Source organism: Netta rufina (genome assembly GCF_964035555.1).
Source record: "Netta rufina genome assembly, chromosome: 3".
Taxonomy (NCBI): Eukaryota; Metazoa; Chordata; class Aves; order Anseriformes; family Anatidae; genus Netta; species Netta rufina.
Genome location: NC_140125.1, coordinates 96926416 through 96945431, shown reverse-complemented (window position 1 = coordinate 96945431; position 19016 = coordinate 96926416). Strand labels below are relative to the sequence as shown.

Sequence of the window (19016 nt, the reverse complement as noted above, 5' to 3'; positions counted from 1 at the left end):
AACAGCAGAAACCTGAAGAGGACAGATACAGTAATACAACCATTATAAGGCTTGATGTTAATGGTATAAAGCTTATTTTGTCATATGGTTGCTACTTTGCAAATCCCTGACAATTAATAAATCCTGGATGTCCTTGCTTGCTTTTGTAGAATGGTTTGTGTTGGAAGGGACCTTAAAGACCATCTAGTTCCCCGCCCTTGCCATGGGTGGGGATGCCACTCACTAGACTTTCCTCACACTGACTTCTGTATTTTGTTCAAATTACACCAGATACGATTTCTCATATCATGTCTTTCTCAGTTATTGATCAGAGTGTTAATGTTCCTCATTGGGTTCACCAAAAGCATATCATTTAGCAGCGGTCTAAATCGATTCAGATGTGAATCCATCTAGTTGTCTGGATGTGATAATGAAAATAAGAAAACTAAGAAAATGCATTGTTTAATATGATTTTGAATATTATAAATAAAAATATTACATTATTTTCCCTTTTCACTCTCCTGAGAACAGCACAGTAAAAGCAAAATATCTTTAGTCAATAAATACCACTTCTTGATGCCCCATGCTGTTCTGTAGAGTGGCCGCTACTCTCTCTGGGGACACCCTCTGAAGCTCTGTCCTTGGTCAGGTTTCCCTTTGGTGGCTCTTCCCCCTGTGTGCTTACAATATTTGGGCTGACTTTGTTCTGTTTTCCAGGGATTCATATGTAGTTTCATGCCCCTTCCCCTGCTCCAGCCATACCAGCTCCTTTTCTGATGTTATTCTGTCTCAGGGTCTTCCTCAGCTGTTTCCTGCCCTCTGTAAGCACTGCTGCTGTTCCATTGCTATCTCTTTTTGACTAGCAGAACTTGACGACACTGGAAAAATGAACAGAGTTGCAATATCCATGAAAACAGTTGTCATATGTTCAGTTAATTTGTAGAATAAGAGGCAGGTCCACTGACTACACTGGAGACTCCTCAGGTAACCTCTGCATCTTTTCTGGCTTTCTGGTTCAAACCAAAATCATTAAAATTCTACTTAACTGAACCCTCATCCACTCCTTGTAACTTTTGAATTGATCAGAGACAGTGTCTTGATACCTCTTATGCAGAAACAGATACAAAAATTGTAATATAACTCTGAACAGAGGGACCTATTCTGCCAGAGTTAAAATTGGTTTATCAGTGAACTAGGGACTGTGGCAATGTAAAATTTTGTATGTCATTTTCAACACAAGCACGGTATTTTACATTCACTGCAAGAAAGTGTGTAGCTTTTATGTAGCTGATGGCCCTAAATGGAAAATTCTGTAACCAAAAATTGCCTTAACTGCAGGTAGTGTTTTTAGGCAATTAAAATGCTCCTACAATTCAGCAGCTCTTAATCCAAGTTCAGGAGAGCTTATTTAGTTATTAAAATCTTAGAGATTTGTAGTTCTTATAGTCTCTGGAAACAGTGCTTAAGGATTTAGCTTCTGCTGCCCATGTCAGAAGAAGGGAAAAGCCAGTCATGCACACAGCTTTCGTAGGCTGGATTGCACTAGCAGAATATCTTTGTCTTGCGCAGTACTGTCCATGAGAAGAAGTAGGGCGTCTATTTACATTCCTGAATTTTACTCAGGTATAGTAGTCCTAATGAGTTGCATATCGGTTGCATATGCTGAATTTAAAGCATAGGCCACTTCTTTGTCTTGTGGGTGTGCTTTTAATTCAGAGATGTTCAGATTCTGATCAACAAACTTGTTCAGCTGCTTGTTTTAAACGTTTACAAGAGTAATTAAAATATAATTTCTACCCCTTCTTTGTATTACACAGCTAGGGCTGGGGTAAGTGGCTTCTACACTCTCTTGTGTAATCAGCTTTCAGTGGCTGAGTCTCTGCTTTGAAGGCTGTTAATGCTGCTGCATGCTTTTAAGTGCTGATCTCCATACCAAGAAAGGTATTTCTCTCCTGTGTGCTTCACTTTATTTTCTCGTTCAGCTATGACGTGTTATAGCCACTATACTACACTTAGGAGCTAAGCATTCATGCTTTAGTGAGGGAGGAACAGTTCTCGTCTTGGAGTTCCATTTTAAGGATCCAAATTAAATGGTTTGAATATAAGCACATTTATGAAAAGAAAAAAACGTGTCTTGATTTGAATATTATGCCCTTTCCAGCTAATTCTGAAAAATTCTGCTTTATCATTTAAACATTTTCCATGTGAAATGTAGATGTGGCTAGGGGAAAGTGCAAATTGTGACTGGGTCCGAGGATTCCCGTACTTGTGCTCCTGTGCTTGTGCTACTGTCGTGTTAGGGAAAAAGTGCAAGCACCTTACCTCTTAAATCCATTTTCTTTTGTTCTTTTTCCACAAAATCTGTACGCATCTTGGCTTTCTGTTAATCCTTTAATTCTTGGACTTCACCTGCCTCTGCAATCTGCCAGTTTTCCTCCTCTGCAAACATGCTGTTGCAAGTATAACCTTTCCTCTACCTCTGTTCAGTCTTGTGGCTCTTCTCTTTATGCCACTCTACTAATGCTGGTTTAGCCATTCTTTTCTTTTTTTTTTTTTTCTTCTCACCTGGCAGATTCGAGGTTATGTACTCAATTTCCCCCTTTCTTGATCACATGCTGGCCTCTCCTATTGGTTAATTTTCATAGATTTCTTTCCTTCTCCACATTTTAGTGCATCTTTCAACCTTTCTCACTGCAATAATTCTGGAGAGTTCACTTGCTAGGTCTTGTCTTTCTGCATTCAACCTTTTCTGAAGCTGTTCCGCAATCATCATGTGCAAATACCAGCACACTGATGTTTTGTGGGCCAAAAGCACAACATGTTTCTGTCTTCTGAGCTTTTATTTTACTTCGCGTCTTTTCATGATGTACACTCCTACTTGTCAGGGTCTTAATGTACTCACTGGTAATCTTTCTTGTGCTGTTTTGTAAATCCATTATCTCATTTCTTTCAAATGTTTCTCAAGACTCATTTGTGCAAAGATAACAAAGGCTTGACAGTAGGCATGATTTTACTACAAATGTGTCAGTTTATGTACAGATCTATGCTAGTTAGCATTTGTGGCAGTAGCTTTTTCTTCTGCAAATGAACCCTCAGTACAAAATTTTCACAAGTAAGTAATGTTTTACATCAACTTTGTAAGTAGGAGATTACACAAGGAAAAGCAAATGGAAAATTTCTCAAATTAGAATTCCTCTGTTTGGGTACCTAATTTTACACTAGATATGCAAAAACTTAGGTAAAATATAACTGTATAATTATTTGGGAACCCGTAAATGCAATTGTTGCTGAACAGTCAAGCTAACTAATTTACTTGGGAAATTTAACCTTGCAGACACATAAAGGAATGTGACTTTCAAGATGAAATTTTGCGACACTATCAGTTTAAGTTCATAATATAGGTAATGTCTCATACAGTGAGATGCATAAAGGCACATATCTGATATATCATAATTTCAATTAATAATATTTCTAATTAGGAGTATAATTAAATGTATAAGGAAAGATATAGATGGAAGGTCTGTATTGAACCTTGCTCTTGTTGATGCATGCTATCTCCCTTCTGCAGTCACCTGGACACCTATGGTGTACATTCAAAGAAAATTATCTTGAAATCCAAACAGAGAGCCAAGTTGTAAGAGCTAAGAAATTTTTAGCTCAGATATTCTAATTTTTCTTTGGATCCTTATAGATAACTATATCTTAGCTGGTTCACTAACAGGTGGTGTGAATTAAATACAATATCTTATCAAGTAATTATAATTTATATAAAAGGAATCAACTTGCATTCATTAAAAGATCTTGTTTGTTTTGTTTTGTTTTACTTTTTCATCCCACAGATGTATTTAGTGATTTTTCCAGAGGGGACTCGTTACAATCCAGAAATACCAAAAGTCATTGCAGATAGTCAATCATTTGCTGAAAAAGAAGGTAAGCAAAGAGTTTTTGAATTTGTTCTATTGTTATGTTGTTAACATATGTTATATAAATTGTTGTATAATATGAAGATGTTCTCACCTTAACTGGACTGTTAAGCCTGCCTGCTTGATACTAAAGGTTTAGACTAGAATAAGTCAGTGTTTTTCCTACTACAGAGTAAGATGAGAAAAGCTTGTATACAGACATTTCATGCATTTTACATTGTACAGGAGCATTAATTCTCAAGGAAGTTCTCTTTAGTTTCTATCTTTATGTATTCACAGACACTTCTTTTCCTACTTTTCAGGAACATAGGAATCACCTACACTGGATCAGGGTGCTACTGATCTATCTAGACTGACATTGTAACTCCAATTGCAGTTGTTACTTGACGTAAAGGCTATTTTGAATCAGGAATGTTATGCTTTAAAAGAAAGTCTTCCCAACTCTTCCTTTTTAATTACTACTAATGCCACCATTTCTTTTGGGATATGTTCCTGTTTCATCTTCCAGTCTCACCCCTCCTTGGTTGAACTTTATCCTGTAGTTGCGTTGATGAATGTTGGCATCATCTCCATAACTGCAGATGGAATTTCTTCTTTGGAATGGCTTGCAGAGGCTCCCAAGCTTTTTCATTTTTCCCACATCATATGCACAATACATAGAAACTTTTAACTCCAACAGTTCAGTCAACATATTTCCTGGTTTTGTTTTTTCCTGTTGACCAAAAGTGAAATAATTCATTCTGAAGGTAAACAGAGAGTAACAAATAGGTCTGGTAAATTCATTTCTGTGACACGCTGAAATGAATTCAGAAGTATGTGAATCAGCCTGTTGATATCATCAAGCTATTAAGTATTGTTAGTTCTTGTCCAAAAGGATATATGCTTTTCTTCTCCTCCTTGGGAAGAATGGAATTTGTTTGCGTGTATGTGCAAGAGAACTTAAGTCATAATGTATTTATTCATCGCTTCAGTTTCCTGTCGGAAATGAAAGTCAAATGTTTCATTGAGGTTGGCAGTTCTTTGAGAGTTCAGAGGGGGGTGTTTGGTATGAGGTCCTCTCTCCTCCTCTTTCAGGGAAGAGAAAGGGATCTTACTGTTGTTATTATTTTAGTAAACCTCTTAATTCTATTTCCGCAGTCCAAAAGACAGTACAAAAAATGCTTTGTGCTTTCAGAGCACCTGTTTGTTTCTTCTAGTGCTTTTCTCCAAATATGGCCTGCTTTTGTCTTGTAAGGGTTACTCCTTTTAAAAATGCTCACAACAAGTATTTATTAAACAGGAAACTTCCTCTGTTCCAGCGTAGAATCATCTTGATCTGCTTTTCCTCATTGCTGAATTCTTTCGTTGTTATTGTTCACAAAAATTTGGTCTCTCCTCAACTTTTTTACGGAGAGGGTGGGAACTGTCCCTGCACGTTAATGGGAAGATTGACGCTCACTTGAATTAGGGCATCCCTTGCACAAGAGAAGCAGGGATGGCCAGCCTGCCTGACGCTAAAAGCCACATACCAAAATATTCTTACGGCTAAAAAAAAAAAAAGCAGCCACAAGGCACAGACCACGTACGTTGGGGAGCTCCAAGGACAGGAAACTCCAAGTGGCCGCTGGCAGGAAATGACAACTACTCCCCAGAGACCTGCCATGAGTGGTGCTGGCCCCAGCTTGTGGCTTTTGCTTGGCAGCTCCAGTGCCACCACTGTTTGGCTGCTGGCTGCAAACTGGGGCTCAGCATAGGAGCCGTGACTGAAAGCATCAGCAGACACATCATATTTGGTACAGTTTTCTGAAAGGTATCAGCGCCCAGAAGCTCTTCCAGTCAGAGGAATGAGGATGTACTGGAATTACAGCTTAAAATTTGTACTTTAGTCATTACAGAGAAACAAAAAGTCTGATGATTTTGTCTTATCTTTGATATACAGCATGGTGCTTTAGTATTGGCTTTACAGACGCACAGAGGATTTTTTTATTTTTTTATTTTTTTGTTATTTTATAAAATGCATCATGAAATGTGAGTAGGCTTTAGCAATTTTTTCCTACATTTTTGCACGTTTTATGTGTTCAGGAAATAGTGCAAGTGTAATATTGCAAAAGTGGTTTGATTCCTAAGAATTAAACTTTCATCTGATGTATTTTCTCTGACAGATAAGATCAGAGACATTGTACCCAAAGATAACAAAGCTATTCCTAGAGCGAGCACAAGCGTAACGCATGTTTATCATGCTGTTTGAAATCTGAAATACTGTTTTTGACATCTGTGTATATGTTTTAGTAGTTTTGCAGAGAGGAAGTATGAAAATATTGTGTAGATTTTGTGTTTATTTTTACTCTCCATGGGCTGGATACTATTCCAGAGAAGTTTCATCAGTTTAAGCAGAATTATTGAGCTGAATTTAATTACCTGACGTTAATGTGACCAGTTGATGAATTGCAATATCTTGGTATTCTTTTTTAGAAAATGTCAGTCATGGATACAGTCACTGCCTCTTACGAGTGGTCAGAGGACTAGTTCAGTAAAATAAAAACCAACCAGCCAAACAAACAAACAAACAAACAAAAATGCTTAGGTCGCCATCCAAAAGCTTATTTTCATATTGCTGGTTGCAGCTATTATGTCTTTCGTCATTAATATGAATATTTAAATAAATCTTATCTGTCTATGAATAGGATGAAAGGATATCAAACAGCAAAAGAATATAAAGGTGATTGAGGCCCCCCTTGAAAGAGAGGTAACTTTTTAAAAATACTGATTATACTTCATGTTACAGTTTATTCTTGTCTTAAGACCTGGGTTCTACACAAAATATTGACTCCTTGCAAAAGCAAATGGATTTCTTCTTTCTGAAACGCCAGCAAATCAAACACACGCAGTCTGGGTATGAAGAAACTGAGACAATGCTATAAAACATGGAGAAACTTCTAGGGAAGCCTATACTTGCTTACTATCTTTAGAAAGAAATAAAGGTACTGTACAATAAAAAAAATTAAATCCATTAACTAGTCTTGCAGATTTCTCATTAACTACCGTGCCAAGTTCTAGTTGAATGTACTGCCAGTTTTTTGATTTTTTTTAAAACCAAGGAATGCTGAAAGTGTCTATAAAGATGATGAAATTAGGGCATTTATGTTCCTGGTTTTCACAATAGAGACTGACATGTGCAAACATGCGATAATTGTTTTCAGTGAGATGCAGAAAGTTGCTTACTGCCAGGGGTACTGATTATGTGGTAATAAATGGAGACTGTTGTCATCTGAGGGTAATGCTAGTACCCCTCAGAAACTGAAGATTATTTATTCTACAAGTTTTACGACTGGCTGAAAATTCTAATCCAATTAGATTTTGACCCAGAATAGAACAGGCAGCATTTTAAACTGAAAATATATTTCATTGTACTGGGGAAGGAAAATGTGCTCCTTGAATTTTGGAAATAAAAATTGCCTCTTAAAACTAATTTTTTGGGGATTAATGCAGGAGCTGCTCATAAAACAAATCATATGGAGTTGAGAAATTTATTCCAGCATTTAATTCTGTTGTCCAAATTCTAATATTTGCTGGGGTTTCACAGCCGCAGCAAACCACATAAGCAGTGTTGCCAGAATCTGATGAAAACATCTGTCAGGTTTTCACATTTCTTTCAAGTAAATGAAACCCTGCACTTCCAAGCCAATGGAGTCAGTGCCATGGGGGTGGATTTGAACATGATTCTTGTCCTCTCATGATGGGAAATAGGTGACCATGTGAGATGATTCCTTGAGTGATTACTGCTAGGATGTTTTCTGTTTTCCTGTTTTTCTACATGGTTGGTTACTCACATTTCCAATGGGATATCTCCTAAGATTCTCATAATCAAAGGAAATGTTTCTCACTGTAATGTACTGAATAACTAAAAATGTGGAAGCATGTTTTACTTCTTGTCTCCTGAGCCTTCCAGCTTCCATTATTTAATCATACTTAGTAATCTTAGAGTTTGCTTTAGTTTTTCCACTGTAATTAGTTAGCTAACATGATCGATTGTCATCTTCAAAATCTGTTGGGATCATTCAGTTGACATATAATGGTGACCCTTTATAGTAGAGACTATATCTAGAAACTATATCTGGTCAGCTGTTATGGGAATCTTAAAAGTGTGTTGGTTCTTCCACACTAGCCAGTGGGCTTGAGTTTTAAAGTCTGGGAAATTTAAGTTTGTAGGTGGCACTCTTATATTCATAGGGATTTAAGTTTAATCTTGTTGTAATGTTAGAAGTGTTATTTATTCGTTATTTCAAACTATAAATCTTTCAAGGCATATTACTGGTTCTGGACTGCAGAACAAAATTTCTACACAACCCATAAAATTCATGATTTTTTTTCTCCTGTACCAGTTTCTGGTATAAAATTCATTTCATTTGCATGTTCCCACAATATGTATGTCTAGATTGCTAATAATTTTCTAGGAGTTAGACCTTTATAATGTTCCAAACAATGGCAAATTTCTTAGGCTTTGTAGAATATGAACTTTATCCAAATGTTAAGGAAATGGTATTTTAAGGATTTGAAAATAAATAAGAATAATCCAAAGCCCTCCTACTCCTAATGTTTCTAACTTCTGAAAAGTCAAAGAGAACATGATAGGAAGTTTGGAGAGTCAAGTTTAACTTGACTTGCTGTTGCTGAAGGAAGACAAAACAATCTTCCCGAGTGGAAGGCATTTATGAAATTTCGTATTAATGTTTGATTTCTAACAAAGGTCATTTAATCAAGCAAATATTTCAGGTATTCATTTATCGTCTCCCTGGGTTTTAGGCATAAAAGTGGCAAATGTAAACATTTTTTAATGCTAAGTTTATCTTGCCTAGTATCATGCTCTCTACTAAGATGTTTGTGCATGCAGGATGTGCTTATCTCAAAATTGCTTTTACAGGTCATGTGAAAAAGAGGTATTTCAACGGAGCTAATCGAAAATGTTTCCCTTCTAGATCTTGGCATTGGTTTTAAATTGTATTTTAAAGCAATCTGAAGTATTTAATATCCAGAATGTTATGTGAAACTTTCTTTAGAAAATATCTTTTGTTAATATTTTTTCCACACGCTTTGATGTAAGCAGGCTTGGCGTAAAAGTGAAATGTGGAAAGGAGAGTAACATCTTTTAAAAAGTCTGTGTGGGGGTGGACCGTGAGTAGCATTTGAGAGCCATACCCTTGGGGTGAAGAAGGGATTTCTGTTATGAAAAGTTGCACTTGGAAAGTTAAGTATAGGAAAGAAAGAAGCTATCTTATATGCTTAAAACCTTCTTTCTGGATACATCCATTATGGAAGAAGGTGTCCTGAAGCGTGGTGTCTCCTGTGTTGTGCTGTGGGATGGATGTGCACAGCTATCCTGGGGATGTGTGGCCAAGTACAATGTTGTCTACTGGGGGGGGTAGCAGATCATTCCTGAGAATATTGGGAACTTGAACCTTGCTACTGTGCACCTAACTTTTCGGGGAGGGGGGGGGAGAAGATATTTTGTTTTGTAAGTGTTTTTTATGCGAGCACATTTCTTCTACAGCTTTCTTGGCAGAGTTCCTTAAAATCTATTCCATGAGAGAGGGCTTATAGGAAGCTAGAGATACTGGCAGCTTGGGAGAGGAAGCTCCCGCATGAGCATTGAGCACTCCACCATATGTAATTTTATGTGTCTCTCCGGACCCTGGTTTCAGTAACTAAGCCACTGAGGTCACTCCAGTAGGCTGGTAGGAACATAGTGTTAGGTGAGTGTGTAGGACACCCCAAATAAGTGCAAAGCTTTCAGTCTAATACTACCTCTGAGTACATACATGAATGCACAAAAGGAAAAAAGGAAAGAAAGACCGAGATGGTCTTTCTGATGGTCAAACCCACTGTTTGTCACCCTGCTTTCAGTTTTAGTTTTACCATCAAGTAACATAGTTTCACAGGGGGAAAAAGAGACCTCTTAAATTAATCTGACATCCACTTTTAGAGAGAATATAACTTTTGTTGATTAAATGTGGCAGTGCTCATGTAATACATAGGGTATTTATAATTTAGGGCTGGTTGTTGTTTTTTTTTTTTTCTTGATTGTTTTCATTTCAGGTGAGGTATGTGCATATGTCAGGGGTGAAAAAGATGACTAATGGTGGAGTCTGAAAATGTAGGTGGCCTGCCTGCACTGACCAGTTCTATAAGCTTTTGGCTTGGGTGAAGGGAAAAGCAAGAGGGATCTTCTCCGTAGAATTGTACTCAGCTATTACATGTAACTTTACCCTGAGACGTTAGATAATGTTAGATAATGGTGCTTTTTTTTTTTTTTTTTTTTTTTGCTGTCATTGTTCTTTTCTGTTTGCATGAAGGATTCAATTCTAGAGATGTTAATGATTTGTATCCTTATACTTCCCAAATTAAAACCTTACTTTCTTTCGTTTGGAAAGTCTGCAACAAAACTGAAGTAATTTTGCATCTTGTTATAGGCTAGTTAATGGTTGCCGGTTGAAGTACCATTGCTCACGCTATTTCTTTGGATTTTCATATTATTTTAATGATTTCACCCTTGATATAGTTCTCTTGCAAATCTGCATCAAGTTATTACATTTTGGGATATTTTATGTCTGTTAGTCATTTAAAAATCAGCTAGCATAGAAGAGCAAAGCTATAGCATTTTAAGGTAGAGTATTACTTTATTAGACATTTAGTTTGTTTTCTTTGGCATTTAAAATAAAATCTCATGACCTCAAATACTTTGACAGAGAGTTCTAACTTAGTATTGCACAACATTAAAAACAGTTTAAGCACAGTGTGTTTTGTGAATTGGATGCAGGCCGCTTGCCAAGGTAACTATACTGTAACTACTTGGGCTTAAATTCTGTTATGTTGATTTTAGCAAAGATCATCAAGTAATTGCAAGAATGTGTGGTTAATGCTTTTATAAAACAGATTCTTTCAAAGGATGTGTTGAACTCCTGTTATTGCTGCATGTTTGTCATACACTGGAGCTGTACTAAATAATGGATTATGGACTTTATTGGTTTTAGATAGATACATACTTATTTTGAACCTAAACCTACAAGGGTTCCCTTGTAGCATATGGCATAAGAGGGGCTTGTTTTACAGTTGTACTTCACATATTCTCACTGACCATCTTCACCACAAAAACTGTCCATGAATTAATTCAAAAAACTCAGCACTGGATAGCCTTCAACATATGTTTTAATTTGTCTAGAGGATTTACATCCCACTGAAGCCTGATTTCTCCTTTCTTTCCCCACAATACTAGTACGGGTAGGGGGAAGATGAGTTGGGCAGGAAAGAAATGACAGCATTTTTGATAAAATGAATGTGTTGTGGGATTTGGATCAGTAAGAGTTGTGTTGGGTAGAATGACCATTGCTAGCACAACACTAGAATATTCAGTGCTTCATTTACTGAGTAAACATTTGGAAACATAACATAATTCGCTGTTTGATGTGACAGTTCACAAGCTAAAAAAACACTACCACCATGTTGTGCTTCAAAATATTTACACAATCCGCACAACATTTTGCATAGATAGTTATCCCCATTGCTGGTAAAGCTTAGAACGGTGACTTCAGAAAGAGCGCTAGCAAAAAAAAAAAACTTTTATCTCTCTGTTTGAACAAAGAGGTTCTTAGCAAATATTCGGTATAAATCTGTATGAAAAGTATGAAAACTTCAGTATAAATCATTATCTTGATTTAAGAAGATAATAAAATATTTGTACTGAATTTTTCAACTGTAACAATCATAGAGCTATTTAGAAACCAGCATTATTTTACACTGTTCAGTAGATACTTACATAATTTTAGATCAGAGTACACTGTACCCAACAAGGAAAGAAGAGAAGTTCAGTACAAAATCAGGACAAATTATATTATCTTTTATATTGATTTTCCAAGTCGCAGTATGTCTAAAGCAATACCACAGAATTTTGGTTTAGAAAAATATTCAGTATATCAGGAACCAATAGCACCAATGGGTGGATCTTTAAAAACATACCAAAGTGTAAAACTACGAATGATAAGGCTAGAAAGCATCAATCACAATCATATTCTGATACTTCACTTTGAGAAAAGTATGTATCTTATAGCAAAATAATGATATTTTCTTTGTATAAGATGGTTTTTTTTTAAAAACACTTTGAAATAAAAGTGGAAGAGCTGTGTTGAGATCACAGAAAGGTTTGGGGTTTTTTGTTTTCATTTTGAAATTAGTTGTATGTTAAAACTTTGGAAAATGAATAAAGTTTATACTTTCAAACCCTGTGTGTTTGTGTATTCTAAAGTGTTCTTTCAGTGAAAGCGATCAGCTGAAGCAAACATTGAAATGAAATACTGCTGTGAGGGCCTGCAGATTGCTGTTAAACTTGACAGTTTTATGTCCATGGCCTGGATGGTTAAGGTCAACACTGTATTTCTGTGACTATGGTTTTGTTAATAGCTAAGTCAGTCTAATAGCTTGTTGGCAGGGAAACAGAGAAGGTTTCTTCCATGCTGTTGACTCTCTGCTATGTTTTCCCTCTGCCCTGTTTAGTTTTCTGCTGGGATGGTGAGTTGAGTTGGCTGGTGGGAGGGTGGTACCAGAGCAATACGAGTTTAGTAGCTGGCACAAGCATGCACAGAAAAGTAGTAGAGTCAAATAGCTGCAAGGATAAAGTGGGATTTCCCATTTTGATCAGCATCAATTGGCTAAAACTGTCTTGAGTCTACCTGCTTTCTGTCATCCTTTCTCAAAGTGAGAACCATTACAATGTGCCAAGAGGAAAGTGAAAAATGGGAAAAAGAATCTAAAGTAGAAAATAACAAATGTATTGAAATACCTGATAGTGTGGTAGCTTTGGAGAAATGTTACATTTTGTTTAAGCATGTGTAGTTTAAAACTGCTTTTTTATTACTGTGGGACAGTATTAGGATTCATTGTAGCGATGGAATTGGTTTGTCCATTGGAAGTGAAATGCTGGATGAACAATAGGCATCTTAAAGATATCTGTGCTTATGCCTCATATACCAAACCTGTTTCTGAAACAGGATTTCAGGAGGTGATGTTCTGTGTTTGATAATTCTCAGTTAATTTGTTTTTCTTCAATGGGACAAACATAAATGATAAGGAGAAGTGGTTTTTCAGCACATATGAGCCATATTAAAATCATCACTGCTTTTAGAGCAGTGGCTGTACCAAGGACTCTTTTGTTGAGCAGCCTGTCTGTCATTAATATCCTGTAAGATTTGTTCCATCTTCTATATGCATTCAGTAGAACAAATGCAATGTGCAGATGTGCTCTCGCTCTACCGAGAACTGAGATTAAAAATAATCCTTTTGCAATTTTGAGTGGGGGTGCCAAGGTTTGTTGGCATGATGTTCCTTTTGTGCGTGTAGCCCAGATTACTTTCAAATGCTGTAATTTTATTTTATTTTATTTTGTTTTTTTCCCCTAGGACTTGCTATATTAAAGCATGTGCTAACACCACGGGTGAAGGCAACTCATGTAGCCATCGACACAATGAAGGACTATCTGGATGCAGTTTATGATGTGACTGTAGCATATGAAGGTACCGTGGACCACAAAGGGCAAAGAAAACTGGCACCATCTATGACAGGTGAGTTGATTTATATTAGACATGCTTCAGACATGTGCTTGTTGATATACCAAAACTACCTCAGCTGCTTTGCAATGCTCGGAAGATAATCTCCACAGTGCTCCAGCCATCTTACTGCTCCTTGGTAGGGCACTGTTGACTAGTGACTCGGCTTTATAATACCTACCCACAAGATCTACTGCTCCTTCTCTTCCCTGCTCCTCACAGAGAGTATTTTTATGGTCAAATTCTATCTTCAGGTAGTCTTTGGAGAGTTCAAATGATCTTGAATCCATAGGCAGCAGGTGGTGTTCACCTTTGTGTTTCTTCTAGCACTGGCATTTGGCCTGATTGTAAATTCTTTCTTTCTCCCTGCTTTGCCACATGTGTGCAAATGTGATACAATTGCTGAAATGCATATATTTTAAAGGGAAAATATGTAGTAATATATTTTATTTGTAATTTTTCAAGTGCTGAATATGCCCAGCAATTTGATAAATGCTCAAAGCATTTTATGCAAGTGGGCTTTACTTGCTGCAGTATTTTAACCACTTATAGCACCTTAAGAGACTGGGGAAAATTAGTTGTACATACCTTCAGTTATCTCACCAAAAAGTTAAGTTCTGGAGTATCTGATGGAAAAAAATGGGATAGAAGACTTTGGGGTTTGGTGGTTTTTGTGTTTTGTGGTGGGTTGTTGCTGTTTTTTGTTGTTGTTTTTGTTTTAAATAATTCATTTACCTGCACCATCACTGGAGGGCCAAATAGCATCTTTCATTCTGTTTGTAGTTGATGGATCACTCAACCATATACCTGCACAGCTGTCTGTTGCTAGCTGGCTCTCAGTGCTACTTTTATGTCTTTTGCACTACTGATACCAAGGGAAAAATAAGCCACGTTAGTTCACCCTTGTGGGCAAGGGCTCAGTGTTGTTTGAGGGGCCTGCAGGTAACTTCATAACTCCCCACTCTTCAGCTGGTCCAGTTTTCGGTGTGGGTCTGGGACTTAATTCCTTCTGCTAAAAGTGTTTGCGAGTTTCCATGTCACTTCATTGGCAGTTACAACTTCTTGAACTCCTTCCAGATGCTTGTTCCTTAGAAGTTCTGGAATTGTCTGTTTTTACATTTTATTTAAAATTCTGAATAGGTGAGAAATATAACTATTAACACTGTATTAACTCAACACTTGTGTTGTTCTGTTAGTTCTTAGAATAGTTTTGTGGTTAAGTATTGAAAGTGCTTATTGTAATTTAACATGTTTAGTTTTGGACTTTTTTATATCATAGTTTTGCAAATTTTATGATTTAAAGTTCATGACTTTTTTTCCAAAATACCTTATGACCCTACTACAGGCTCCCTAGAAGACTGGCAGCCTTACTCTTTTCCTGTCACCCAAGATTTCATTTAAAACAAATAGAATTGTTTCCCCTTCTTCCCTGTAGCGTATCTTGTTTCGTGACTTGATTATTAGGCAGTTTCAACCACTTTCATGCTGGACTTTTCACTGCCCAATGGTTAATTAAGCTATTAAAATATCATTACTTATTGATAAAATGGCAAATGTTCAAATTCTTTACAAGCCCTCTTCACCTATTGATTTTTTGCATGAAAAATAGAATGAAATTGCATGAAAAATTAGTTCAGTTTGCATGTAACGTGGTGTAGTTATGTAAATGGAACTAACGAACTGATTTCCCCTGTTGGCTGCTTCTTGTGTCTGGTGTCAAATGCTAATCAGATGGTTCTGGGGTGACCACTCCACATCCAGCCTTCTCAGGACTCCACAGCAGGACTACACATCCCTCATGGGTGTATCAGCCTCACTGGTAGGCCTGGGATAATTACAGGCTCAGACTTTGGTAACAGTAAAGCTAGTAAAGCAGAATGAAGTCAAGCCAACCAGTTGTTATCCATTACAGAGTAGATAAATGAAATATCCATCCAGAACATTCCAAGTTATTGTGGCAGTCAAATGTATTCCATATAATATAAATTATGTAGATTAAGGACACTATAAATTACAGAGCGGAACATAGTTGTCATTCCTTTAGACCCTCCAGACACAAAATAGAAGAAAAAAATAATTGATGTTCTCAAAAGTCAAGATCACTTCAATATTTGTTCTGCAACAGCCCAACAATTGGTCTGTCTACGAATATACTACAATAACAGGAATTGATGGCTATGCATTTGAGATTATTTATCTTTTTTGCTCTGTACAGTACTATGACGAGGTATAAAATGCCTCTCTCGTGTGTGCAATTCATATGAACATTTCATATATGTGTCAATGCTGATTGAAAATCTTGGTTTTTGTGCTCATCAGAACAAAATGGTAGTACGATCCTGGTAATTTTTAAAAGATAAGGTTGACGTGTCTTTTTCAGTCTAGCAACTCTGAATGAAATTTATTGCATTGCAAACAAACTTCTGATAAACTCAACTTTACTTGAGGACTCTGTTTTCCATAGTATGACATTTCCCATGTGAATGATAACTGAATTCCACACAATGTGTTTCTTGACATGCATTTTGCTTTCAGTTCAGTAAATGTCAGTTCTTCAGAAGAGCCGGTGCCACTTCTGGAAAAAAAAATAAACAAAACAAACAACACCAACAACAAAACTACATACTTTTCCGGGGATATGGTTGGCTCTTGGCTGCTGTCTTCAGTAGTAAACAGAGCAGGTTAAAAGGAACATTTTAGTGCCTGTAAGTTGTACTATCATGCTCTATCAGGGAAATAGTGTTAATAAGCTAAACTGAAAAGAAAATTGGAGGAAAAAGTAATTGCATTTTAAATTTTGTAATGTGGAACTCTTAGTTTAAATAGCTTTTCTTAGAAAAAAAAATATTTTTTTTCACTCCAGAAAGCTTCAATATCATAATATTTACTTGTCCAATGGGACCGAAACAAAACATAGTATACTAGCAACTGGAAAGACAACATTCACCATCCTTTCTGCATTAGTGCTTGGAGCAGTGAATGCCAGGAACATTTGATAGCATTCTGCCTTTTAAAACAGGCAAATTGTTATGGTATATTCTTTCAGATGTGTTGAATTTTTTGTCAATATTTATTCATTTCATATTTAGTTGGCACTTTCCAACTGGAAATTCTGTTTTTGAAGACATCAGATTTAATTAGTGGTTGTAGACAGGGACGTTGTTTTTTTTTCAGAGCTTCACATTCAATTGTAGCTAACGGTTGCATTTTGTGTTTGGTTTTTCCTACCATTTATCTATCATTCATTCCTTTTCTTTCCAACAAGCTTGGATCTTGGTACATTTCCAGTGGAAGCTTGTCCCACACATGGCAGCCTTTCTGAAGAATAGCACTTTCCCACAGATTACTTCCCTCTCTTAGTACCAAAGACTGTTTGTCCAGTTCATTAATGACAGACCATGATGGACCACTTAGGGAAGACCACACTACGAGACTGTATTAATTTGCGATCATTAGAATAAGATCCATATAATCATATGGGCACTTAAGCACTGTTAAGATGCAATTTAGGTTTAAATTCTGAAAGAACAATTTAGAAGGAAAAAGGAGGGGGAGAAACACTTGTGCTGGATTTGTTGATAATATTTTACTATACTATCGCTAAATAAAATGCTATCATTCTTTTTTTTGGGGGGAAAAAAGAAAGAACCTGTTTTTCCTCCTTCCAAATGAATGTGCTGAGTGTTCACATCCAGCTTCGCCTGGTGTTAAGGGGTAGGTCTCACGGGACGTGGGAACTGTTGTCATTCTTGCACCTGAAAGAGTATTATGTACACATTTACATCTTTATTATTCTGCCTGAAGCCTGGAGGTTTTACCATAAGCAGATGGTATTTATCTGGCCTTTGTAGAAGAAAGCGTGTGTGAAATAGCAGCATGTGACAATGATAAACATTGAATAAAAATAGCAAGTACATGTAGACTCCGTCTTAAAGAAGTCAGAGGAATTCCTGAGAATTATTGACTCTGCTGTATATCAATTCCAGAACAAACACTTTGAAAGAGTGTGTATGTGTGTGCGTTTCTGAAAATCAGTACATCACTTTGATCGGTATAATTTGAGGAGGTCAAACTGGTCCAACTTCCCTGGGGGAAATTACGCTTTTCCAAGTGCCTGTATTTTTGTTAGGACTCAGTTAGACGCTGAAGTACAGAACAATAGCAAAGAAACTGGAGGAATAGAAACCAGTCTTTGGCCCAAATTCAATCATATCTGTTGTCTTTCAATATCCACAGAATGATAACAAGCACGTGGTTATAGAAGTGTTGAAAGAATTGAAAGACCAAATACATAAAATGATAAACAATAATAGGAATGTAAACCAGTCAAAAGTAAGAGTTGTAGCGATGAACTGACTAATCTGTTCAGATCTCTGCTAGCTGTCATCTTATTGCACGAAGAAATATTGAAAATTAAGTGGTAATTACTTTAGAGCAATTGAAAAGATGTAAATTACAGCTGAGGCTGGACATCAGCGTCAGTGAAATTTGTGTCAAGTACGGGATGGCTTTTTAATGCTTATAGTAAATTGCATGTCATGAACTTGTCATACCACATCTGTTCAAGCAAAACCTAAGTAACTGCGTTTCATATTTCGTAGTGTAAATTTTCCATTGAAATATTTGGAGCAATTTTGATAACAACACTAGTTGGCAACATAGTTCTAATGATATTCTATTTTACAATTTTGCTTTAAAGGAAAACCCTGGTTTTATTTAGTGTTAGGTATTAAAATATGACATGTTTCAATACAATGATTTCACCTGGTGCCATAAGGAAAGGAAATGATCAATCAGTTTTAAACTGAATGCATTTTCCCTTGTCTTCTGTAGGACTAGATCTGTGACTTTAGAACCCCTGTCATTTCCTATTAAAAGTAGTTTGAGTGGCATGAAAGCCTGCCTGTCAATTTTTGGGTGATTTATTTGGAGTGGCACCTTGAGCACAGATTTGCATTTGTGCACTGATACTCTGCAGATAAGGGCTGTCTTGGTGAATGAAAAGTCTTTTAGTACTGTAACAATTACATTGTAGTTCTGTTTGGGAATAATGACATTTCACCAAACAACAGCATCAGTTTATGGGAATACAGGCCTTGCTGCAGGTATTTATAGGACTCCAAAAACAGAGAAAAGTCTAACTGAGCATGAGTGCCAGAATGACTAGCACCTCTGTTTATTTACCTACCTCAAAACAAGAATAGAAAGGGATTCGGGGTCCCTGGAGCCCAGTTTCCTGTCTCCAACAACCCAGCTTGGATGCCTGAGGAGGTTTCTTAAGAATAAGACAAGCATAAATGATACTTTATCTCCCCAAATGACAATCACTTGTGGATGTAGCTTCTGTGTGTTACTAGCAGCCCCTGTATGGGACTAGTAACCCCTCCAGTGTCCCTGGGAGCCCAGAGAGTTTGTTCATCTGATCATGAACTAGGACCTTGTACATCTCCATTACTTTCAGGCAGCTCCTGCTGATTGTAGGTATCTGTAACTTCCCTTTGGGAATACGTAGGCAAAAGACACACAAGCATCTTCTAACTTT

At 36.8% G+C, this 19016-nt stretch overlaps 1 protein-coding gene across 1 annotated transcript in view; it reads left to right on the top strand.

Moving 5' to 3' along the window:
- The window catches only part of AGPAT5 (1-acylglycerol-3-phosphate O-acyltransferase 5), a 60734-nt gene that overhangs the window by 28862 nt on the left and 12856 nt on the right, over nt 1-19016 (top strand). The window contains exons 5-6 of the mRNA XM_084284325.1: nt 3819-3909; nt 13328-13489. Of these exons, the coding sequence (XP_084140451.1) occupies nt 3819-3909; nt 13328-13489 (253 nt within the window). The remainder of the gene's footprint in view (nt 1-3818; nt 3910-13327; nt 13490-19016) is intronic.